Here is a 27,873-nt window from a genome sequence, read left to right as displayed (position 1 = left end):
AATAATAATAATAATAATAATAATAATAATAATAATAATAATAATAATAATAATAATAATAATAATAATAATAATAATAATAATAATAATAATAATAATAATAATAATAATAATAATAATAATAATAATAATAATAATAATAATAATATATATATATATATATATATATATATATATATATATATATATATATATATATATATATATATATATATATATATATATATATATATATATATATATATATATATATATATATATATATATATCGTTTATTGACCATTTATTGACCATTTACAAATACAAAACGTATTTTTAAAGTCAGCAAAAGAATAACAATTTATAAAATAACTTAAAATAATTTAGATCTACTGTGCCCGATAAGTAACAAATTCGTTTATGGAATAGAAACAATGCTCTTCAAAAAACTTTTTTGATAATTGTTTGAATTTTTTGATGGAAAGTCGTTTAATATCAATATTTTTGGACCGAAAAATAGTGTTTGCAAAAATATTATACAATTCTAGATTAAGTTTATTTTTTTGTGTAGTACACAACCTCGATCTTAATGTTTTGATATTGTCAGCTGTTCGCGTCATGTAACTGTGATATCCACCATGAGTCGGAAAAATAGACAAATTTGAGTGGATTTCAACTAAAGTTTGGAGAATAAACATACATGGTAACGTAAGTATTTTCAATTCTTTGAATATTGGGCGGCAGTGGCTGGACGGCGGAACACCCCCAAGAACCCGAACCGCAGACTTCTGCAATCTAAAGGCTCTCTCGGCCTCCGTCGCGTTCCCCCACAGTAGTAGACCATAAGATAAGATACTATGAAACAGTGCAAAATAAACTATACGGAGAGTGCTTTGCGAGATCGAACCTCGCAGTTGTCTCAGAACAAAAACCTGAGATGACAATTTACCGCACAGGTAGTCTATATGAGGCGACCACGTTAAAAACGCATCTAGGTAAACACCAAGGAGTTTGACCGGTTCAGATTTTTTACTTCTTCGATTGGTATTGAAAATTAGAGTCTTTGTTTTATCGGAATTTAATTTAAGTTTATTTGCAGAGAACCAGTGCTCAATCATAGAGAGTGTAGTGACAGCCTTTTTATTTAAATTAGTTAGATCTTTCTCCGATTCAATCAATGATGTGTCATCCGCATAGAGTATACTGCGAGCAGCATTTGTTGCAAATACTACATCATTGACATATATTATAAACAAAAGTGGACCAAGGATGGAACCCTGAGGCACTCCATTAGTAATATCCAACAGAGTGGATTCCCGATTATTCCAGACAACATATTGCTTTCTTCCGGTCAAATAAGATTTTAAAAGGGCTAAGGTATTTTCACGAATTCCGTAGTACTCAAGTTTAGACAGAAGTATATTAGTATCCACGCAGTCGAATGCCTTGGTGAGGTCGCACATCGTTACCGAAGTCGACAGGCCCTCCTCAAACCCATCAATCACATGCTCAATCACTGTGTATAAGGCACGGATGGTGGACCTACCTGACCGAAAACCAAATTGGGAATCTGTTAACAATTTCCTTCCCTCAAAGTAAGCAATAAGTTTATCTTTTATTATCGACTCAAAAATTTTTCCAATGATAGGAACGATTGCTATTGGTCTAAAATTATCTAAGATATTAGTATCCCCTTTTTTATGGAGTGGAAGAATTTTTGTCACTTTTAATTCATCCGGAAAACATCCCTCTTCAATGCTATTGTTTATTAGTAACGTAATAGGTTTCATAATAATAATAATAATAATAATAATAATAATAATAATAATAATAATAATAATAATAATAATAATAATAATAATAATAATAATAATAATAATAATAATAATAATAATAATAATAATAATAATAATAATAATAATAATAATAATAATAATAATAATAATAATAATAATAATAATAATAATAATAATAATAATAATAATAATAATAATAATAATAATAATAATAATAATAATAATAATAATAATAATAATAATAATAATAATAATAATAATAATAATAATAATAATAATAATAATAATAATAATAATAATAATAATAATAATAATAATAATAATAATAATAATAATAATAATAATAATAATAATAATAATAATAATAATAGAATAGAATAGAATAGAATTTATTGGCCATTCAGATACGTCACAAAAACAACAAATGGTACGTCAAAGGTTAACAATACAAAAGAATTTATATATATAATATAAAAGGTTGTACAAATAATAATAATAATAATAATAATAATAATAATAATAATAATAATAATAGAATAGAATAGAATAGAATCGAATTTATTGGCCATTCAGATACGTCACAAAAACAACAAATGGTACGTCAAAGGTTAACAATACAAAAGAATTTATATATATAATATAAAAGGTTGTACAAATTTTGAGAACTAACACACTAACGCAGTGGTCTATTCAAGTGTAGTATGTTTGATCAACTCCAAGTATTCATTAATATCATAGAAAGGATTATCAGTAAAAAAACTTTTCATTCTCTTTTTAAATTGTCTGTATGGTAGATTTTTTATATTATTTGGGAGAACATTATACAGTTTAACATTAATCTTATTGTTTTGTGAGGACGTCAGTCTGGAGTGAGGTGGGGTGATCATGTCAACATACCTAGTATTATACTCATGTCTATTGCCAAGTGTCCCATAGACATCCGCGTTTTCGTGAATATACAAGATAGATCGGTATATATAAGTAGAAGGCAGCGTCATAACCTGGAAGTCAGAGAAAATGGCCTTGCAGTGGGCAATCGGGTTGGCACCGCAGAGCACCCGCACAGCCTTCTTTTGCAAACGAAAAGCTCTTTCCGTATATCCAACCCCACCCCAAAGCACAATGCCATAAGACAGCACACTATGAAAAAGCCCAAAATAGGCTATCCTAAGGGCCGCCGGGGTTAGACAATGGCTGAGATGTCTCAGTAGGAACAGTCGCCGAGACAACGTTGCACAGACCTCATGAATCTGGCCTGACCATGACAGAGTCCTGTCAATTACGAATCCCAAGAGGGTTATATTATTTTGATACAGATAGTCGACTTTACTGCAGGAGAAGGTAAGTTCTTGAGTTTTTTGTTTATTGAGGACTAAGTTATTTGCAGAAAACCATTGCTGGAGAACATTTGTTGCTACGCTGACATCTTCACTAAGCATTCGTTGATGCTTAGCTGTTAACAGAATGGCAGTGTCGTCAGCAAACAAGGTGACATTCGCATCTGGCACGGACAATGGCAGATCATTTATATAAATGATGAAGAGCAACGGCCCAAGAACCGAGCCCTGTGGGACACCGCAGCTCACTGGAAGAGCATCATCACTCGACACTCCACCAAACTCAACATACTGAAACCGGTTACTAAGATACGATTTTATTAACTTTAGAGGGATACCTCTGACGCCATAAAATTTTAATTTGTTTAAGAGCACATCGTGATCGACGCAGTCAAACGCTTTCGTAAGGTCGTACAGAAGTGCCTTTGATACGTCGCCAGCATCGAAACCCCGCACCACACTGTTCACAAAGTGCATAAGTGCATGGGTCGTGGATTTCCCCTCACGAAAGCCAAACTGCGATTCACACAGAAGTTTATTTTCCTCAAAAAACAGTGACAGGCGAGCCTTCAGGGCTTTCTCAATGACTTTACCGAATATAGGGGTAATTGCAATGGGCCTAAAGTTATTTGGTGTATGTTGATCGTCTTTTTTGTGAATGGGAATTATTTTTGAAAGTTTTAGATCCGAAGGAAATACGCCACTCGAAAACACTGCGTTCGTTATGGCTGCCAGGGGACTCACGATGTACTCAATGGTGTGTTTCAATATTTTTGAATTTAAGCCGAAGCAATCGGTAGAACTTGAGTTGTTTAGACCCATAATAATGCCATACATCTCACTCTCAGAGACCGGGCTTAAGAAGAAAGATTTACACGGAGAGGGTGTTTTCGTAAGGTACACATATGGGTCACTGGATTTCCCAATGGATGATACTAGGTCATTTACTACATTGGAGAAGTAAGAGTTAAATTCGTTGGGTGTGATTGAGTTGGGTATAGCCTTTGAGGCTCGGTTAGTTTCATGGTTAATCAAGGTCCAACAACTTTTACTCATGTTGCTGGCTCTAGTTATAAAATTGGCATATGCCTTGGATTTTGTTTCTTTGATCATTCTTTTGTAATTAGCATTAGCCAGTCTATACTCAGCCCAACTGTCGCGTGGGGAAAATATTCGACACTTGGCTTTTAAAAGCATCACGTGATCCCTCACAAGTTTGAGGTCACGATTGAACCAGACCACGGGGGGACGGAAGGAATTACTGCGCTTTACGACTTTAAAGTGATTCTGGATATTGGCGGTGAAGATATGAAGCAGTTCTTTTGTTGAGTTGGTCGGATCGGCGTTAGTATTAATAAAAGGTTCCCAATCGGTGCTCTCAAAACTTGTGCAGAGGTTATTCAGACCCGCCTGGGTAATTGGTCTGAATTGAATATGGTCATCGTGCACAGAGGAAACATCAAAGTGTAATTCCATAAAAACAGCGGAATGATCAGAGAATGCTGGATCCTCACTGCCCGCAGTGAACAGAGTGGGGGATATATTGACGAGGAAATTATCAATGCAACTTGACGTAGTTTCAGTTATACGGGTATGGTCAGCGACACTAGGGGAGATTCCAAAGGTGGCAAGTAAGTTGACAAAATCCATCGTTAGAGCATTTGAAGTCAGGTTGAATTTGATATTAAAGTCACCTGTAATAATAAGTTTTCTCTTCTTAGAGTAGAGGTCATTTAAAAGAAGTTCTAGCCTGGATATAAATAGATAAGGGTCGCCGTGGCTCCCCGATCTATATACATTGATAACTACGGTATTTTTGTGGGTTAATTCAATGCCGCAAAATTCGGCATGGATGTCTAGTGAGTATTTATCTAAATCTAAAGTTCTACAGTTGACTTTGTGTTTACTATAAATTGATACGCCCCCTCTGACCGCAGTCTGACGGCATCGAAAGCTTTTCAATAGAAAATTATTTACACATATTGATTTTAAAAGTTCTTCATCACAGACAAAGTGTTCAGATAGACAGAGAATATCTACATTTTTATCCAGCAAATAACCGTTGAGTAAGTCAATTTTACTAGAGAGACCATGAATATTTAAGCTAAGAATACTTAGAGTACCTTTATTACTTGGGTTGCTGCCCCGAAGCACGCCGACCGAAAAAACGATTCACGAGCACTCCAGTGGGCCAAATGGAAGGATTAAGAATCTTCCCTGAGTCAGCGTCCAACACCGTGCAGTTGAAAGATGCATAACTTTCAGGGAACATGGATCGAATTTGCTCCACTTGAACCTCCGCAACCATAGGCTTCAGATATTCTTCAATGTCACAGGCTCTAGTCGTCGGATGCATCTTGGAGATGTGGAACTGTGTCCTTCTGGTTGCTACCTGTAACTTACAGGACGCAGGGTCTTTAAGACTGCCCACTATCGGCTGAGGTCTGGAAGTGAGCTTGGGACGAGGTGGTCTCTCCACTTTTGTTTGGGGTGGACGGAGATCACTGGCAGGACCGGAACCAGGAACAAGGTTGTCGCTGGAGGTCAAGCTGATGATCTCGCTGCACTTATTCCGCACTGTAGCCTCGTGTAGAGCACCACCAACAGTCGATTCGGTTAATCTTTGTTGTGGGGCTGTAGTTCTCCTCCACCCGTCAGCCGGCACATCAAGTTTAGTGCCTGGATTACGTGCCCCGCCGACAACAACGGGAAGAACCGGGCAGACATGGGATGCGGACTCTCTCTTTAACATAGCCATCTGATCTTGAAGGGAATTAATAACCATTAACTGGTAACGTATTGTTTCATCTTTTTGTTTGAGCAGCTCTTTCAGATACCGTATTTCAGTGAGATGGTTACTGGATATGTGGTCAGCCAACGGCTGGTCGCTGGTATTCCCTGCGTCCACAGTGGCGGATTCAGTGGAGGCGGTGGAGGGCCCAGCGGTCTTGTCGACGACACGAGGGTCATATGTGCAGCAGTCTATTTTATCATCCTGCAGAATTTTAACGAATTTACATATTTTGGCACAAGACTTGTGCATTAGAACACCACAGACGATGCACTTCAGACCCGTGCCAGCAACACCGTCACAGCGCTTACAGGCTTTTTGCACCATTGCTATACGTCAGTTTAAGTTATTTAGCACAAAACCGAAAAACAATCGGATCCGAACTGTACAATAAGTTTTCTACGAACCGTGGGCGGAAACAACCTTTTCACGCGCTCTCCGAAAGGCAAAAAAGGTGGGTGATCCTAAGGAAATAAACCGATCGGTTTATACGCGTAATAAAGAATGATTTCAATGACACCAATAAGTACTGTAGTTCACACCACACTTATGTTATTAGTAAAACACTTTTGAAGATTTGAACTTTAACTACGATTTTAAGGAAGACACGTGGAGAGAGCACTCAGTAGCTTGTGGTCCGCTTACGCCAGCGGTAATGAATGAATGAATGAATAATAATAATAATAATAATAATAATAATAATAATAATAATAATAATAATAATAATAATAATAATAATAATAATAATAATAATAATAATAATAATAATAATAATAATAATAATAATAATAATAATAATAATAATAATAATAATAATAATAATAATAATAATAATAATAATAATAATAATAATAATAATAATAATAATAATAATAATAATAATAATAATAATAATAATAATAATAATAATAATAAGAGCTAGTACGAGCGGCTAGCTTCTTCTGAGGTGCTTCCACTTCCGATGTTGGATGTAGACTGACGCGCTCCTGGCCGTAAGTTGTATTTATGCCTGGGAGTCATGGAGGGGAGGGGGCGGGGCATTTTAACGTGGTTGTGAGTACCGGGGCTGTCCTTGTGTTCCTTAAGATGGGGTTCCAAATTTGTTTGAGCTGCAGTGTCTCTTCTTTTCTATTGAAATGATTTGTATGTTTATCGATTTCAATTGCTTCTCGTACGAGGCGGGCATGATAGCGTCCCGGAAAAGGTAATTTTTAACAGCAAATTTGGAGTGGGACAAAATTCGTAACAGAAAAATTTTTTAGAAAGAAAATTTTTTGTTTATAATATTTAAAAATGTTTTTGTACTCCCGTCTGTAAAATACAATTACCCACCGATCTAGCATGCGGGAAGCGTCACTTTACCACTTCAGTTTCGTTTCCCACGAATCCAAGCCATTTCAGACATTTACGGGATTTTACTGCACGGATTTGGGACCGATCGGATGTTTTCGTAGATATTTCCCACGCTTTGATTTTTGACGTCAGTCAATGTATTTGTGTTGATTTGCCGAAAATGAACCCAAAAACTAACGGTCGTAGAAAAAGTATAGTATGCAACACGTTCGGTAATCTTTTTAACTCACTCGTTTATTAAAAACTCGCTCCGCTCGTGTCAAATAAATGCGTGAGTCAAATGCCGTTTACATAATGTACTATTTCTGCTCTTTAGCTCTGGGTAAAGTGAATTGAATACTCTAAGACCTACATTCTAAAGTCAAAACTTGCGGAGCTACAGGGTGATAAAAGTAGTTATATTTTTTCGTTTTTTATTATTAACGGTCACAATTTTAAGTATAAGCCCAAAAATTTGCATGCGGCGGTTTTCGAGGATGAGAGATAAGATGGTGTAATCAGTTTGGCGATAACTTGCAGATGGCGCCACCTGTACACACTTTTTGCAAAAATACCATCACATTTTTTTTGTATATTCTCAAATTTAGTTTCTGATAAGACGGGGTAATTTTTTGATATTTTCTAAGTAAAAAAGGTAATATTGTTCAATATCTGTATTTCAAGCAGTTTTCAAGATATTTAGATTTTTTACCTAGCAATGCAATCCAATGCGTTTTTTGCCAATGCATTTGTACTCCCTTTTAGTGTCCGGCAAGTGTCATTTTACTACATCAGGTTTGTTTCCTATGGCTGCGAATACATTTTGGGGATACTGCACAGCTTTTGGAGCAACCGAATTTTTTGAAGATATGAATTTTGGCGTTTGTCAATTATGACGGTCATGTCAGGTGAACGTATTCATGTTATTTTGCAAAGATGTAATTATAATGGTCCTGCTGCCCTTTGTTCAGGAAGATGTTTCGTAACATTTATGACAGACAGAATCTTTTCGTCAAACAGAGCACAAAGGAGGACGTCCAAGAAATAATGCACTAGATCCACAAACAAGTAGTCGTTGGTTTAGTGGTGCTGCTATCATTTCACAAGAGTCCTTGTTCGAATCCTGCAAAATGAAGATCCTAGTTTTCTTATTAAAATATTATTTACTGATTATTTTTACTTTTAGAGGTAACTTTTAATTTTCATAACAGGAATTAGAAATTTCTCGAATCCTGCAAAATGAAGATCCTAGTTTTCTTATTAAAATATTATTTACTGATTATTTTTACTTTTAGAGGTAACTTTTAATTTTCATAACAGGAATTAGAAATTTCTCATTTGATATGGGAAAGACACTTGAAGCATGAGTATGAGATCAATGTGTGGGCAGGCACAGTAAACAATTATGTACTAGGACTATTTGAATTACGTTCTAATCTTGATGTAGCGACGTTTTTACATTTTTTACAACACGACGTCATAGATGACATCATAGATAGAAATGACATGACACCTTTGTTTGACAAGGGACCACCTCTTCTTGCCCTAATTTTTAAGAATTTGTTTTAATGTAAAAAAAGAAGTCTGCTTCTTGAATAGCCGGCACGTAGTGCGGATTTTGATCCAGAGGACTTTCGTTTTTGTTACTATATTAAATCAGTGGTATACAAAGCAGTCGTGAAGAACTTTGATTTTTTGTGATAATTATTCAATTAGTTAATTAAATAAAATTGGATTTGATTACAAGTATGTCTAACAAAATTTTCCTCATTTTGGTTTTTCATTCGTGATAGTAATAGAAAATACAATATGTCGTTTTTTTTGTTCTTAAAAGTCTTATTTAAAAGTAATATTTCCAATAATAAATTAATTGTCGCCTATTAATTGGTCAACATATAGTTACACAGCGAGTTAAAAATGTAAATATCTTGAAAACAGTTTAAAATGCTGATGTCGCAGATATCAAATTGGAGAACGTGTTAAAAAAATATGATGGTATTTTCGCAAACAAATGTGTGCGGGTGTCGCCATCTTGCGACACCACATGCGAATTTTTGCGTCTATATTCCTAAAATTGTAAAGGCAAGTAACATCACCCAGTATCTCTGTATTGTAATTGCACATATTTTTAAAGAAAACTGACAATTTTTTAGCCAAATTCACAGATTCTCCATGTTGTGGCGGATGCGCTCGCGAGGGACATTTTCTAAGATACGGGATACAAGATGCCAGATTTTATTAACTACGTTTGACAATAACGTAATTGTAGCTAGTCAAAAAAAGGTACAATATAAATTAGATAAGTAGATAGGTACATTTAAATACAGAGATAAAGTATGAAAAATAAAAAACCAAATAAGAACTTCTCCTGTTATCGTCAGGTCAAAGGTGAAATCCAAATCGAAAAGTGCAAGGTCAGATGCAATATTGGTTGGTATCAGACCACGGAATATGAAGAGAGTATGATAAAACATTAGCTCTGAGTCAACCACTAGTTAAACCGTGGTTACATCAATTACCACCCTAACCCTTTCGCTAGAATGAATATTGATGATTATATTAATCAGATCGTCTTATAAAAATACCTCTGCTCGGCTTCAAGAGACATACGACATGAGTTGAAAACTCGACTCCACGTAAGACATGACTTTTTATTTTGTGTATTTCTGATTTTAGATGTAGAACTGGTAAGAAATTTCGATGTGATTAACATTTCCATGGATAACCAAGTAGTATTATTAAAATAAAAAAAAAACATTTATTATTTATTTTGTAGGAATGAAAAATAAAGTTTTTTTCTCCTTTCAACGTTATATACCATGCGTGTTGAGACACTATCGAAAGTTGCATTTTTCAAAATGAACCGAATCTATCATATTTGCCTAAGTATCATTTAACCCAGTTTCTATAAGCGTTCTGGCGCGTACATTTTTGAGTTAAAATTGAAAAACGATTTATTGCCTGTCGAAACGTACCAAATTTGCGCATCATTTTCGTGCAACAAAACGAGACGGCAACACCGTGTTGTTCGCCGAACCGCGAACTTCGTTGACGTTTTCTATTTGGTTGTTGTGCAGCCCTACGACAACCGGGATAAAAATTATCGACGGTGCAGAATAAAATATGGAAAAGTTCGAGATGAAATTCTTGGCTCGAGGTGTAATTTAAAACAGCTTTGGATGGACCGAAGGAAATGGAACCGTCGCCATCCCGATACTCGATCTGCTTGACATCATCGAAACATTAATAGAGAAGGAAAGAATTGCATTGATGAAACGAATAATAACAATACAGGTATCATAAATTTAATTGCATTTTCAACAGTACCTGACGGTACGTTGGATCCTACCGACTGAGCCAGTTAAATTCGAGCAACGATGAAATGATATTTAGCCGAATTGATTTTGTTTGGGACAGCGAAAGTTAGACAAGAAGACAAGAAGTTAGATTCGGATTAGGATTCGGATTTGCGAATATTACAATGGACCAGTTCGTTATTTACCTTAATTAAAAAAACTTATTAATTAACCACGAAAATATTGTAAGGGAACAACTCGCAAAAAATCTAACGCTCTCCAAGAGATTTAATCAGACAATTGAAAAACCACTTAGGAGAGCTTCAAAATAATGTAATTATTCAACCACCTTGAAACAGTCGGGAAGATATAAAACTACACCAATTATGAAATACCCAAAAGTTGTTTATATTTTTTAGCAATCTCAAAAAAATCAGACTAGACTGTTGAAAAGCCACTTTATAGAGCTTCAAAATGATGTATTACTCAACCACCTCGAAATCGTCGGAAAGATATCAAACTACCCTAATAATGAAATACCCAAATATTCGTCATATTTATTTCACAATCTCAGAAAAATCTGACGTTGTCCCAGACAGCTCTCAGAACGATTTTAATTTTAAAAACACAAACTGCAAGAATCAGAAATGCTTCAAATTTCCACAGAAAAATCTAATTGTCATAATATGAAACATAAACAATTCCACTGTTTATTCCAAAATTAACAAAGCAGCTCAACGCATTGAAAAGGTTGGCCACCACGGAATTAGACCATTAAAGAGCCACTTAGGAGCGCTTCAAAATGATGTGTCCTTGGAACCATCGGGAATATATAAAACTACTCCAATTATGAGATGCCCTAACATTCATTTTAAAATGGTTGTCATATTTAAAAAGGTGTATATGCCTGTCTTTTTTTGATTTTGAATTATTTGAAAAAAATGTCGAATATTAACGTTCCCTATACTGGAAATATTTTATAATGAAATTTTAATTAACGGCCTAATAAATATACAAATGAAAAGTACGAATACAATTAAGAAAGTCTCCTCAATATAGCGAGCATCCATGATAGATGGATGTGTCTTTGGGGGTAAATTTCGAGTCAGAAACCAAATCTCTACTTTGATAATGGCGAATTATACGGTATTATTGGGGGTAGTTTTAAATCTTTCCGACCGTTTCAAGGTGGTTGAGTTAAATATCATTTTGAAGCTCTCCTAAGCGACTCTTTAATAGTCTAATGGAATATCTGGGACGTCAGATTTTTTTGCAACAGCGAAATAAATATTTCGAACTTTTGGGTATTTCATTATTGGGGGTAGTTTTATATATTCCTGACTGTTTCAAGGTGGTTGAGTAATACACCATTTCAAAGCTCTCCTAAGGGTCTCTTCAGTGGTCTAACTCAATATCTGGGACAACCTCAATTTTTTTTGCGATTGCGAAATAAATATTTCTAACTTTTGGGTATTTCATTATTGGGGGTAGTTTAATATATTCCTGACTGTTTTAAGGTGGTTGAGTAATACACCATTTCAAAGCTCTCTTAAGGGTCTCTTCAGTGGTCTAACTCAATATCTGGGAAAACCTCAAATTTTTTTGCGATTGCGAAATAAATATTTCGAACTTTTGGGTATTTCATTATTGGAGGTAGTTTTATATATTCCCAACCGTTTCAAGGTGGTTGAGTAATACATCATTTTAGAGCTCTCGTAAGTGGCTCTTCAGTGGTCTAACTCAATATCTGGGACAACGTCTGATTTTCTTGAGAATGCGAAATAAGTATGACGAATATTTGGGTATTTCATAATATTCAGGACGAGGTATTGAGTAATACATCATTTTGAAGCTCTCCTAAGTGGTCTGGTTGAATCTCTGGGTTAACGTAAGATTTTTCGAGATTGCGAAATATTAATTAAATTATTATTTGGGGTTTTGCTAGTGGAAAAGGGGTTATTTTCTGTATAGCAATATTGGATATGGTTTTTGGCTATTGGCTACTTTCCCGGCATGTCCAAAGGAATATGTTTTTTTAATTAAGATAAGTAACGAACTGGTCCACTGTAATATTTTCAAATCCGCAGGAAAGCAGGAAAATAAAAGAAACTAAAAAAAGCATAGACGTACCGGTACAGTACAGCGGCTCGTCGGACATGTCACCGCAGTCGTCGTTACCGTCGCAGTATCCGTTGAGGCGGATGCAGCGGCCGTTCCTGCAAGGGAACTCGCTAATCCTGCAAGCCGGACCGGCGATGGCTTCTTGGAGCGCACCAAGCAGGATTATCGCGGCCCACGACCACAGCAACATCCTGCAAGGAGCAGATAAAATTTTAATTGGGCTCGGCGAAAGGTTAACGACTTGGGATGGGCGGCAGCGGTGGGCGGGGGATGGGGGATTATTTTTCGGGTAAACAAATTTCGATTACTTCGACGCTGGCGGCGCGACGGTCGTCGGATATATATCGCGTCGTCGTCGGATTTGCCTGGTTCATTTTTCAGACCCGCCGGGAAGAAAACGTAATTCAGAGCGCACGCCGCCGCGTGGCGGCGCTCGGGGGGCGGTTTTCTTCGCGATCCGCCACTCACCGTAATTAAATTTGAGACGAAAAAGACCCGCGCGCGTCTCGTATACAGGATGTCTGCAAACGGGATGTCCTCGCATAAAAACTTCCAACTATCGCGAAAGATTTGGAAAATATTAATATATATAATTTCTATCTACAGCTTGCCCAGTTTCATAATGTTTTCTTTTACTATCCCCTTGGATAGAGTTATTTTGCATCTCGGAAATAGCAATGGGAACATCACTTTGCCGAAGATAGGGAGGAGTTTCTTTACCTCACTGTTATTGATTTTTAGTCCGTTGTTAGTGAAGATAGAGCCTTGCGTTTTCGCAAACTTTTGGTACTTTTTTGTGACACGACAGATGACGTTAACAAAATTTCGTGCTTACTTTTTAAAATACAGGGTGATTTTGGAAATTTGAGGTTTTGCGGCACCCTTCGCATGTCGAGAATCCGATAAAATGGCAGTTTTTTTCGTCTTCGTCTTCTTGAAAAAAAAGTTTTAATCGAACACCTTATATCTTACAGACCAGTTTGGTTCCGTTTGGTATATAATAGAATGGGGTTCTTTGTACAAATATCTTCACAATTTTTTTTTTCAATTTTTATGAAGATATTTGTGGTAGACCTTGGAAAAAGCGAATTATTAAATATATAAAATAGTTACCTAATTTATTCCTGACAATAACGTTTATAATTTACATAAAGCCAACTTAGTTTAATATTAACAGTTTATCTGTAACATTTCAATCATTTCTTTAATATTTAATAAACTCTCAAGGCAAGGAAATTTGAAAAAATCTTCATAATTTTTTTTAATCGTAAATAATATTTTGTCACTGTAAGATTTTTATTTATTCATTTTTTAACACAATCTGTTCAACAACTTCATGTTTGACGCTAACTAAGAGTAAATACTAGGTAAAATGACCGACATTCAGCGCTATTGGGAAACTTGGCAACATAGAATACTTTCTCCCTGTTTCATTTCTACGCCCCGATTTCAGGAGTAGGGGGTTTTTGATTCCCACAGAAATTTTTAGGAAATTCGCATTTTAAAATATTCCAGTGGGTAATATTTTTCAGTATTTCAATAATAGCGGCTGATTCTTGCTACTATGGCAACGTCACGCATTTTGATTTATTTGTCCTGGGCGCTGTCAGTAAATTGTAAAATACGGGGGTCGTTTCAACGGGGTAGTCAATAAATCGTCTTCAACAGTTAAAAATTATTTTTTGCAAATTTCCAAAAAAAAAACTTACAAAAGATACTTCTAAAATAAAGTGGGGAAAACAAATAATAATAATAAAGTAAATTTTAATAATTTTTATGACTTTCGCATCCTTGTTTGAAATAAAAAAATACCGAATTTGTTAATATACGTGTTAAATAAAGAAGTAACTTTTGGTTTGATATTTAAAACACTTCATTGGAAGTTCTTGTATTTGACAAATATCAAGTGACGCCCTTTCTTTTGATTTTAGATTCACTTCGATATCTTTATTTTTCAGTAGATACGATTTCTTTAACAACATGAATGATCGACATTATATGTTTGACGGCATCGACCCATTTTTCTCTATATGCGAGCAACCGCATATTTCCATATGGCCGCCTACGGTGTCGATCGTCTCGTAATTGCGGATAAAAAGTCGAAGATGCCGCTCTCAGGTTAAGCTAAGACACCCACCCCACCCTCGTCTTTTTAGAGAAACTCCGGTTACAAAACGACGGAGGCTCTCCTTTGTTTCCGTTTTATTTTTATTTTCGGGGGCAATATTGCCCCGGCTCTCGAATAAAAACAGACAAAACGAGACAAAAAGGAGCCGACGGGAAAAACGTACAAACAACGTTCCGGCCCGGGGGGGCGGCCGGGGGCAAAACCATTTTCCCGACTCCGAAAAGTAACTGTTTTCACGTCAGTTAAAACCGACGTGAAATATTTGCAGGTCCGCCACATTTATTTGGCTCTCGGCCTCCTCCCCGCACACCCCACGGCGTTTAGTCAATTAATACCAACGCTGCGGTTGTAAACGGGGCTCGCGGCAATTTGGGGCCCCCGTAATTCTTAACGAGCGGCTGCTTTGCGCCACCGGTGAAAAATACGCTGCAATGATCGCGATCAAAGTTGGCGCAAAAAGTAAACAACAAGCAGCGGAAAATTATATTGAATATTAAGCTAACATAGGTTGGAGGCTAACAAAAACCGAATTGGAGTGAAGTTGGGGTAGTTTTTGTCACGTGAGTATGCTCGAACGCCTCCGGACTTTTACAGCAGAATATCAAACGTAAATATAAAGCAGTCGTTTTTGCATTTTTTTTTTGAAGCTCCCGAACAGAACTAGTTTCATGTTTCATCGTTTTTAATTAATAATGAATAGTAACTTAGTATTTGTGCCTCTGAGGGGCGAACATAATGAAAATATCAATGAAATTGAAAAGTAGTCCAATCCCTCTCTCTCCTTTCTCCTTACATAAATTTACCCATATTTAAAAGATTAATTGACCCTAAAGAGCTTTGTTGAAGTTTACATGTCAACAAAAATATAAAAGTTTTAAAAATCGTAATACAATTGTTCCTTCCGTCCGTAACTACCAAATGCAGAAGGAGTCACTGTACTTACGTCAAAAAGTCAAACGAAGAGAGTCTGTCCGGAGTGTCACGCAGTACATCATAACTAAATCCCAGATTGAGTATGACTGAATTTCGTCTGTAATACTTGACTTATGAGGTCCTGCTATTATTATTCTTGTCGCAAAACTTGAAATAGTTTTATTTATGTACATTAAAACATTTACCACTAAATGAATATACTAATATATTATTACATCACTTAAATTCGCCATTGACTGAGAAGCTCCAAACCAAAAACAAAAAGCATCAAACTAAATCAACACAAATCTGTACATGTAGATGTCACATAAACGTCATCCCTATTGGATCCAACGTTGCGGATTCAGCAGAACGCTTGGGTATGAATGTAGACCCAAAACTTCACTGGAAAGTCCATGTGAAAAAAAGAGCTTATGTGATCTACATCGGGACCTGCAAACGGACTCAGTTAATCAGACCATCACCAAAGTCATCAGCAAAAACTTCTCCAACATGTCACCATCGAGGCAATCTCAGAAGACTCAAGATCACAAAAGCCTTTGAGTTACTATAGTGACAATAAAAAGCGATAGTTACAGGTTAGTTTTATTAGTGTAATTTAAGATATCAGAAACTAAGGTAGGTTAGATCAAATTTATTATCAGAAAATATTACACTGAGCGACAAGACTTATAAGAAGAAGAAGGGGAAGAAGAAACAGTTTTTCGAATGGAATTTCTGGAATGCGAGTGTAGCGTACGGACACCAATCAGCAAATATTGAACGCCATAGTTATGTACAATGATTTCCACGTAATAAGCATAGGACACCGCGAGATCTGCGATGTCAGCATTTTGCCACGATATATGAAGAGACCTTAAGATTCACATTGTCAGCTTTTCGGATGCGAACCTATAAAGTTTTAGAATTAAGCAATATGAAAGGATTCTTAATTTTCGATTGTATTTTTGAAAATAAAGTTTTTAAAAAGTCGTCTCGTCCTCGCTTGAACATAATTGGCGCAGTCGGTAGGATGAATGCACAATTCAATTGCTTGAAAATCAGCCTATAGGCAACTGTCGAAAACACCACATCGAACTATTACAACCTCTTGCAGAGCAAGTAACGTAAGCAAAAGTACGTATTTCACCTCTCGAAAATACATTGCTCTTTGCTAAGTGTAAAATCGATCAATACTTTAAGATCGATATTCCAGCACTTATAGAAATTCCCGCTGCTTGCCAAATTACCTTGGGTAAGACAAGTTATTACAACGATGGCATAATTATGAAATGAAAGCTTTTGCTTTTACCTGAAGTCTATTTAGAAGAATTGAAACCAATTACGTCACACAGATTAGCGAACATCAGTCAAATTAGGTTGCTAGCTATATCAATTAAAACAGATAGCAAATGAACTGTAATCGATTGAAGAAATTGTTTAGTTTTAAGTAATTTGAAAGGATTCATGTACCTGTTGCTGCAGAAACTCTTAATTTTCGATTGTATTTTTGAAAATAAAGTTTTTAAAAAGTCATCTCGTCCTGACTTGAACATAATTCCATGGTTATATGGTTATAGTATATTATGCAACAAGTGCGGTGAACGGCATTTGACTCACGAGTTTATTTAACACGAGCGGAACGCAGCGGAGCGAGTTTTTAATAAACGAGTGAGTTAAAATTTTACCGAACATGTTGCATACTATACTTTTTCTACGAGCGTTAGTTTTTGGGTACATTTTCACAAAACAACACGAACACATTCACTGACATGACCGTCAGACTTGACAAACGTCAAAATTTCATAAAGCATGGGAAATATCTACCAAAACATCAGATTGCTCCCAAATCCGTGTGGTAAAATCCCGGAAATATCCGAAGTGGCTCGGATTCATGGGAAAGGAAACTGACGTGGCAAAGTGACGCTTCCCGCACGCTAGATCGGTGGGTAATTAGGTATTTTACAGACGGGAGTAGAAAAAAATATTATCTGCGCAAGAGGCCTGAAATGCTTCCATCCAAAACTTAAATTTTGTAGAAAGAAAGTATGTTACTAGAAAAACGACCAAGCCTGATCGGACATGACTAAAACGTTCGGTGGGTATAGCATAGTATAGAACTATGGGGCTTCTTCAGGACCAACACGGCAAATCAACGCAATGAATCAGTCGGTCGGGGTTGAAAACTTCAAAAACCATTAAAAACCTCTGGATTAATTAGAGGAAAAGTAAACTTCAATTGGTCGACGACGACGACGACCCAGGTGGCCCCGCGGCGAAACCATAGACGTCGCTTTGAAGTTTTCCTAATTACTTGGCCGTTTTTTTTAGCGCACGACTTTACGGCTTTTCGGACCCTCAAAGCGCCGCGCTTTGCCCGGCATTAACCGCCGGTGTTGCTCGACACCGTCCGAATTATTATACGCTCCGGGCGTATAGTAGTTTTCAATTAATCCCGCTTCTGACGTTAAACGAAAACACGATTTCGAACGACCGGAGCAAAAAATTCGCGGCCACCGCTTTTCGAATTAGACAACAACAACGACACGGACGAAAAAAAGGGTACGGTTTAATTAAAATCAAATGGCGAGGGCCGATGCACAAAGCGTTCGACGGCGAGACGTTATTTAATTAATTTCGACGCCTTAAGGGTTGTAAGGTCTGTCCACAGTCGCGACAGAGGAACAAAGAACGTCAGTTGAGCATACGTGATATCATGAGAGCCCTTTTTCAAGTATTCCTCAATATCAACCGGTTGTGTGGTTGGATGCATCTTCGAGATGTGAAATTGAGACCTTCTGATGGCCACCTGCACGACGAAAGGTCGTTAAGATTGCCCACTATCGGTTGGAGCCGGGGGATGAAATTGGCTCGAGTTTTTATTTGCGGCGGCCCGGCATCACTGGCAGCACTGGTCCCAGGCACTGGGGCGCTTTCGGATGTCAGACTGATGAGTTCGCTGCATTTTTTCCTGGCTGCAGCTTCATGCAGAGCTCCAGCAATAGTCGGTCCGGTTAGACTTTTTTGTGAGAGTGTAGTGCCTCTCTCATTGGATGCATTACTGGGCTTTATAGTAGGTTTGATTGGCTTATTTACCGTGCCGGAAGGAGCCAGGCCGATATGAGCTGCCGACTTATTCTTCAATATTGCCATCTGGTCATGAAGAGAATCAATAACCATTGCTTGGTAGAGTATAGTTTCGTTCTTTTGCTTAAGTAGTTCAGATACCGGATCTCAGTAAGGTGGTCGACGGTAGGGCAGCCTGCCAAGATGTGATCGCCTGTGTTCATTGTCTCCGCTGGGGACGGTTCAGTGGATGACCCAGCATGCTTTTCGGCGTTGCGAGGGTCATACGTACAACAATCTATTTCGTCATCTTGAAGTATTTTGACAAATTTGCATGTTTTAGCGCAAGACTTGTGCATTAGTATACCACCAACGATGCACCTCAGACCTGTGCCCGGGACACCGTCGCAGCGTTTGCAGGCTTTTTGCACCATTGCTGTCACTATGCGATATTGTAGCTGTTATACAGTGAGAAAAATCGGTATTCAAGAACAATAGTTTATTTAATTCCGACCGTAGGCGGAAACAACTTTTCACGTGCTCCCCGAGCAACAAAAAAATGGTAGGTGTTGCTAAGCTGACAAAACGACTGCCTTATCTGGGTTACTCACGAAGTGTTCGTGGTAGCTAATACGTGCCACGCACCACACTTATGTAACTAGCAAGTCACTTTAGAGTTTTTAAATTGCACTTTAACTAAGGTTTCGGGACAAACACGTGAGGAGAGCACTATGTAGGTAGTAGGCCGCGTACACCAGCGGTAATCAATCAATCAATGAATAATAATAATAATAATCAGCCTTTATTATTTCAAAAAAAAAAAACAATATACAATATTAATATTTTTCAAAACAAAGTAAACAGATAGCTCAAAAGCGGCGCAGTCTAGCTTTAAATAGCTACTCTACTGAGCCGCCAAAGAACTAATTATATAATTAATAAATTGGGCACTATTTATTGAAGTAAAAAATGGATGGACAACAAATAAAATATGAAAAATACCTGCAAAATCGGAAGGACAACATAACTCTACTACACAATACAGAAAAGATAAACAATTTGATAACTCAATATAATGCCTTGCTAATAACATAATTAGTAACACATTATTAGGAAAACTGTATGTGTAACAAATGATCTTTGTACCTTTTTTTAAATGAATATAAATTTAAGTTACTGAATTTCTGTGACAAAGAATTATAAACACGAATTTCGTTGAATGCGAAAGATCTACGAAACAAGTCACTCTGATGATGTGTACCTGTATCTTATATTCACAGAATGGGTAGTACTCCTAGGAGTAAGCCACTCTCTCAGTAAAGTGGGTGAGTCGACGTTATGGATAATTTTCTTAACGAATATGTTGAAATGAAGAGTTCTTCTTTGTTCCCTTTTAAGCCAGTTAGGTTGACGATATGCAGCAGATCATGGTCATGTTTTCGAAGACCCATAATAAAACGAACACAAGCATTCTGTAACCTTCGAATACGGCTCTTACACTCGTTATCAATAAAAAAAACCATACACTACATCACAGTAGTTAAAACGTGAGAGAACAAGTGACCCACATAATTGTTTCCTTAGCCTAAAATTTAAAATATGCTTGTTACTATATAATATTTTTAGTGGGAAATCTGCCTTTCGAAAGATATTTTTTAAATATTCACGAATCTTAGATCACAACCTATGATCACCCCCAAATTTTTAGCTAATAATATAATCTAACATTATATTAATATTTTGTTTAAGTTTAGCTTTAAATTATGCATCCATGCAGCTGCATCCATGCTACTATTAAAATCAAAACAGCAATATAATTGAGTATTGTCGGCATATGCCTGAACTTTGCAAAAATTTAAAGATTTTAACATGTCAGAAGTGTAAATAAAAAAAAAATAACGGCCCTAAAATGGAACCTGCACCCCAGAGAAAATTTCAATATCTTTCGAACATCTGCTATCACAGTATATTTTCTGATATCGATTTGAAAAATAATATTTAATCAGCGCCCGTGAATTAGAGGAAAAACCATAGAAATTCAGCTTGGAAATCGATAGGTCATGGTTCACCGTATCGAATGCCTTCGAAAAATCCAAAAGTATTAAGGCACTCATTAATTTTTTGTCAGTGACTAGGACAATATCATCGATGACACTTATAGGAGCATTATATAGGTTATATACATTTGATTAAAAAGAACTTTTTCGTATAAGAAATGCGAGAATACATAAAAATCTCTAAACATCCAAACAATTTTAATCGCGACTGAGATCTTTCATCAATATGGATATCAATCAACCCAGACGATGTTCATGTCCCTCCTTTAGACATTGCTGACAAAAAGGCCAGTTTAATTGATATAACTATGGAAAATAACAACAATCTGAGAAACGTAAATATAATCGAGGCTGTGGTCCCAAAAAAATCTAGTGAAGAACATCAAAAACCTCACTGCACTTGCAGATGTCTGTTAAATTCTCAGCAACACGTATTGTTGGAAAGTTTATGGAACGAAATCCGAGTAGAAATAACCCACAGCCAGACTGAAACTCAACTCCTTTGCTATCTGAGATGTCTGGGATACGTAAATATCCCGTTAAGAGAAGTTCGAATGCCTTTTGGCGAAAAATAACGAAATTTACAAAATGTTTTATATTTTTAATAAACGATGTTATAATGGACAATTTTCGAAGCACATTCTAGAATGTAGTTTAATAAACATTTGTTTATTCTTATTATTTTATCGAAAGCGATGTAATTTATGCCTGTGCTAATTTGCTCTTCCCACTCTAAATAAAAATTGCCTCACACTAAGCATCACCGGTTTGATATACGGAGTTCAAAGGTCCTGAGTAATATTGATCATTTGAAAACCATAATACGTTACGAGCTAGGGCACATAAAAGCGCTTTCGCTTGATGTTAGCCAAGGGTCTGTTTCGTATTTCATTACAGATATGCAGTGGATCGAATAGGGTTCTGTTTTCCTCTTTCTATAGTTCGAACAGATCGCAGATAAAAATCTGTTTTGGGTACATTTTTCACGTTCGTCGTGACAACTGTGCGAACGGTCTCAATATTTCACGTCCCTTGGGTAAGGAATGATAAATTCTACGGGATCGTCTTCGAATTATTTTCGTACCCGTGCCTAATCTTTACGCCGCCCCCACGCGTCGTGCGGATCACGAATCATCTAATGATGTTATTTTGTGCGTGCTTTGTTGCTGTAGGAATGAAGAAGTTATCGGGACCTGCGTGATTTATGGAACCGTCGAGAAAATTGCTTTCCGCTTGGTATACGTCAGGTTCGTCTTCTTTTTTTTGAGTTGCAGGGCAAGCTTACTAGGTCCGTTCGCCCATAACAGGCGTGAGTCTTGTGATGTCATTGATGTTACATTTCGACCAGGGATATAGCGCTTTTACAACCGACCCCGTGATTAACGTTGCATACTGTCGCCCTCCTCAGTTCAATTTTACAAAAATGATTATTTTCAAACTTACCTGTAAGATAGAGTACCTTTACCATTTGAACTATCCAGTGAAAACAGCTTCGCAGGATTAAAGCTCGAGAATCAGGTACATAAATACGTACTTGCTGGAAGGATCACAGTCAAATACCTCCTTAATATATACGAACATATTGCAATTTAGATTAAACTCTTAAGAACGATACATATCACGCAGCATCAATGCTTAATAAAATTTAAAACGTTACGCTTCAAGACATACTTAATGCTGAACATGTTGGGATGGGTTTTACCACAGTCCTGCAAAGGTCTGCGGTTAAGGTACTGTAAAATACTTAAAACGTCAAACCAATAAATGCACTATATTTTTAGTCCTATAATAACAAACTTGATGTAAATGCTCACAATTAATAACTTAATGATGCTATTACTGACAATGAAATTAGTCATTTGTCATTTGAAATTTACTAAGAATAATGAAACCGACACCTCCAAAAAAGTGAAAAAAGTGAAAAAGTGAAATTTTAATTTTTTTTTTCCGTAGCATCACAACCCTTCGTGGGTCTTAGCTGCATCTACGACTCGTCTCCATCTGTCCCTGTCCAACACAACCTCCGTCCAGTTCCGTACTCCCAAGATTTTTACATCCTCTTCGATATTGTCCCTCCATCTGAGCCTTGGTCTTCCTAAGGGTCTCTTTCCTGCTGGGTTTTCTTCCCATATCCTCTTTACAAGACGTTCATTCGGCGATCTCTGCACGTGTCCAGCCCACCTGAGCCTTTGTGCTTTTATTTCGTTTACTAAACTCGGTCTTTTGTACATGTCGTTAAGCTCCGCATTCGTTCTTATTCGATATTGACCCGTTCTCTCATCTATTGTTGGTCCAAAGATTTTCCGCAACATCCTTCGTTCAAAGCGTCTTAACACTAGTTCGTTCTGCTTTGTCATTGTCCATGTTTCCGAGCCATACATTACGATTGGCTTGATTACTGCCGAATATATCCGTAGTTTTGAGTTCCTAGATATCAGTCGGGACTTAAACAGGTTCTGCAAGGCGAAAAAACATTTATTGCCCTTTTGTATTCTTGCTTTTATTTCGCTGGTGATATCGTTATCCGAAGTTATAACTGCTCCTAGGTACTGAAATTGGTTTACGCATTCAAAATTGTGGGTGTCCATGGTTATGTTCTGTCCTATTCTGCCCCTTCCTGTTCTCCATCCGGCCCACATATATTTGGTCTTGTCCTCGTTGATCATGAGTCCTACCTTCTTGGTCTCCTTCTCTATGTTCATGAACATTTCTTTTGTTTTAATCGTACTGCTTCCTACCGTAACAATGTCATCGGCATATGCCAAAATCATTTCTGGGCCCTTATTTGTAAATATTTCCAAGCCAATATTCGCTTCTTTGATGGCCATGTCCAGCACTATGTTGAAAAGCAATGGTGAAAGTCCATCGCCCTGTTTTAGGCCATTGTTAATGGAGAATGCCTCGGTGTTGTTCTTTCCTACCCTAACTTTGGCTTTAGAGTTTTCTATGCATATCTTGGTTAGCCTTATGATCTTTTTTGGTACCCCTATGCCTTCCAACGCTTGCCAGACACTTTCCCTGGTGATGCTATCATATGCTTGGCGGAAATCTACGAACAGTTGGTGAACCTCTCTGTTAAACTCCCAGCTTTTCTCTAGGAGCTGTCTTATGGTGAATATTTGATCTGTTGTTGATCTCTTGGGTCGAAACCCGCATTGGTAGTCCCCTAAGTTGTCTTCTGCGTATGGGGATATGCGTCCTCTTAATACATTTGACAGAACCTTGTATGTTATATTTAGCAGGGTTATTCCTCTATAGTTTTTACAGGCCATCCGGTCTCCTTTCTTATGAATGGGGACGATGGTACCCTCATTCCACTCCTTTGGTAGGGCTTCTGTTTTCCATATGTTTTTCAACAGCTCTAGTATGGCAGTATCTAGATGTTCCCCTCCAAATTTTATGCATTCTGCCGTAATGGAGTCCTCACCCGGGGCCTTGTTATTCTTTAATTGGTTTATTGCCCTTTTAATCTCCTCTAGCGTGGGTTCTGGCATATGCTCCTCCGCACTTTGGTATACCTTCTTCGTGTTCCCAGTTACTGTATCTATGTTTAATAGGTTTTCAAAGAATTGTTTCCATGCTTGCATTACTTCTTTTATATCCGTTATGAGCTCGTTGTTTTCATTTCTTAAAATGTTGGTCTTTGGTGTGTAACCTTTCCTTATACTTTTCACTTGATTGAAAAAGTTCCGGCTGTTTGTTAGCCCAGCTTCCTTTTCTACATTCTCTATTGTTTTGTTGTAAGCTTCTCTTTTTTTTTTTTCTTATCTTTCTTTTTGCCTCCGCTCTGAGGTCGTTGAATCTTTGGACGTTTCCGTCACTTGGACACTGCAACATTTGAATTCTGGCCTTGTTTTTGGTATCTAAGGCCTTCTGGCTTTCTTCATCATACCAGTCTTTTCTTCTTCTATTCTTTGTGTTCTCGCCTAAGGCTCTTTGTGCAGCGTTGATTACTGATGTTCTGATCTGTTTCCAGTGCTCCTCTACATCCGACGCCTCTTGGGTGACATTTTTCTGTAGTTGTGTTTCCAGCTCTTTTTGGTATTCGTGTCTGCATGTTTCATCCTGGTTTAGTTTATCTGTGTTCCACCTTTTTAGTGCTGATGTTTCTTGACTTGTTATGGTTTTTTTAATCCTTGATCGAACCTTTACCCGCACCAGAAAGTGATCTGTTCCTGCATCCGCCCCTCTTTGGCTCTTCACATCTATGATGCTCCTAACGTGTCTCGCGTTTGCTATTACATGATCTATTTGGTTTCGCGTTTTCCGATCATTGGATATCCATGTCTCTTTGTGGATGTTCTTGTGTGGGAACATTGTCGAGGCGATCCTCAGGTTATTAGCCGCTGCCAAGTTGATCAGTCGTTGGCCGTTGTCGTTTGATAGCTCATGGAGACTATGTCTTCCAATATGTGGTCTAAAAGCTTCTTCTCTTCCAACCTTGGCATTAAGGTCTCCCAGAATGATTAACATGTCCTGTTTAGGTACCGCACTTATGGTTTGCTCCAGTTGTTCGTAGTACTCGTCTTTGACTTCTTCATCCTTATCTTCGGTTGGTGCATGCGTCGAGATAAGTGTATAGTTGTACCATCTATCTCTAATTCTAAGGGTGGATATCCTGTTATTTACGGCACGAAAGTTCATTACCTGTCCCAGAATCTTTCCGCTCATTGCAAAGCCTGTTCCAAATTCGTGTTTGTTATCCCTTGTTCCGCCATTGAAAATGGTGTACTTTCCCATGGTCTGAGTACTTTCCTCCGGTCACCTTATTTCCTGAAGGGCAACTACATCCATCTTATAGATCTCCATTTGTTGTATCGCTCTTTTGGCTGCGCCTGCTCTACACCAGCTCAGTACGTTCCATGTTCCAAAATTCGTATTCCTGTTTCGTTGCTTTCGTCGTCTATTCTGATCCGTCCCGCTCCGAGGCTTGTCGTTCTGCTTCGTAACAGTAGGTTTTTTACAAGGCAGGGTTGTTAGCCCTACGCTTAACCCTCCTCCTTTGTCCGGGCTTGGGACCGGCAACGGTGTTTACTGGGCTACTCCATCCACCCAGTTACCACCGCAGGCGAATTGTGTATTGTGTATTGCTAGCAATCAAAATTAATTAGAAAGATGGAATTTATATATTTGGTCCTTAAATTTTGTGGAACGAGAACTGGCACATTTCAAAATGACGTGGTTCAAACTGGGTTCATCCCAGTGACGAATTTTTGACGACGCTCTGTCCGCCTGAAATCTGGACTTTAAACCGATAACGACAAACGACTCACTCCCACTCGTTTACCTCAGGACGTGACTGAGGAGGTTAACTTGGAAAACTTTGCGCAAACTTTTAACGAACATACACCGCGAAGTTTTAGCGGAGAAATTGCGAACCGATGGATATAATTAGATAACTTTTTTTTAAACCGCCATGTGCTATGCTTCCTCCTCTTTCTCTTGTACATAAGTTTTGTTCCCCAAAAAGGTCGCGTTAAACTTTTAAATAACTTCATGCTGGTGGGAAAATGACTTCTGTCTTCTAAATAACTCAATTTCAATGTAAAAAATTATTGGAATATACACCCGATGACTAACAAAACGAGATAGTAATTATAAAAAGAACTTTTGAAAGGCTCTGATAGAGATTAACATACTTTGAAGGGGAACTCTGTTGATATAGTGTTCTGGTCTTCCGGTTTTGATCTTTGAAGTGTTTGCCCAAATCCCATTATGACCCACATCTTCCTATTCAGATTCCGCCAGAACCACTGTGTGGTCAGCGGATCTTATTTTGACAGCTTAGCGACATTCCTGCAGTGATGTTCGATTGTGTTCCGAATGTACAGGGTTATTCATTATATTTTGACACCCACCTACAGGTTTAATTTTCAAAGATAGAAAAAAAAGTTTGAAGATTTTGCAAGCTGTCAAAATGACAGTAACATCACTTTTTTTAAGTGAATAATAAATTATAAAATAAAATATCTTATGTCATTGGACTCACGCTGCAGATCTTTAGTTTTGATTAGTTGTCATAAAACATTGTTAAAACAGTCGCAAACATAGATAATATGGTTGCTGTCAAAATGAATGATAATTATTTTTAAACTGAAATATTCAAAAACCGCAAAATGAAATGTCAATAAACTATATGTTTTTGAAATCAGGAAAAAAGATCTAAGATTTAAGCTGATGATATATAGAGCATTACATTTGAAAAAACTAATGTTGCTGTCATTTTGCATAAGATAATAGAGCAAAAGTCTTCAAACTTTTGTATTTACACTTTTTTTTCTATCTTCCAATATTAATCCTGTAGGTAGATGAGTGGTTAGGTGGATTCCTGCAGAACAGTATAGGCCAAAATCTTTCTTTATACTTCTAAATATCTTTTCCTTTTACGTTACCTTCCTAAATCCATATTGGGATCAGCTTAGCTATTCTTCACACCTGTCATAGATGTGGTTGAAAATGATTCGCATAAAGATCTTCGTTATGTTTTCTTCGTGAGTGTTACATACTTGGACGTCAACCAAGCCTTACGGCAGTATGTCGGGTCTGGTTCAGTTTTAACGCTTGCGTTCTGTATCAGCAGTCAGTCTTAAAGTTTCTTTTTATTTAGTTGAATGTTTAGCTTTATTAAATCTAAATTTAAAAAAAATCGACGAGCCTGGATTTTTATGTACCCCGGACCAATCAGCCGCTATACGCCTTGGATCGAGTTCAGTTTCCTGCGCGAAATATTTATTACCCTCCCAAAAACGATCGCTGAAAATCTAACGGCCGGACGCTTAACGTTAACGCGAACGAAAATATAGCAGTAAAATTTTTAATTGGCGTCGTAAATCCGGGCCTCCGTAGCCCGGAGTTAATATACCGCCGCGCTAAACTTCTAGGAGTAGTAAATACCGAACATCACTCGGAGAAATAAGTTTACAACCGGCGGCGTTTCGGAACATCTGCTTTACGAATCCCGGCTCGTAAAATCGCGAGCCTTAAATGCGATTTACATAAAAATATGAAGAGGCGCGGCGGCTACTGGCCCTCCCGCCCCCGCTGGAAATTAATAGGAC

The 27,873-nt window shown here is 37.3% G+C and overlaps 1 protein-coding gene across 1 annotated transcript in view; it reads right to left on the bottom strand.

Annotated features, from left to right (window-relative positions):
• The window catches only part of LOC132698910 (uncharacterized), a 310,716-nt gene that overhangs the window by 57,918 nt on the left and 224,925 nt on the right, over positions 1 to 27,873 (bottom strand). Inside the window, exon 3 of the mRNA XM_060665231.1 lies at positions 12,662 to 12,843. Coding sequence (XP_060521214.1) covers positions 12,662 to 12,843 — 182 coding nt within the window. The remainder of the gene's footprint in view (positions 1 to 12,661; positions 12,844 to 27,873) is intronic.

This window comes from Cylas formicarius, unplaced genomic scaffold (assembly GCF_029955315.1).
Source record: "Cylas formicarius isolate icCylForm1 unplaced genomic scaffold, icCylForm1.1 PGA_scaffold_3__17_contigs__length_32017465, whole genome shotgun sequence".
NCBI classification, from domain to species: Eukaryota; Metazoa; Arthropoda; class Insecta; order Coleoptera; family Brentidae; genus Cylas; species Cylas formicarius.
The sequence above is the reverse complement of the archived record's forward strand: the minus strand, read 5'-3'. Positions and strand labels throughout refer to the sequence as shown.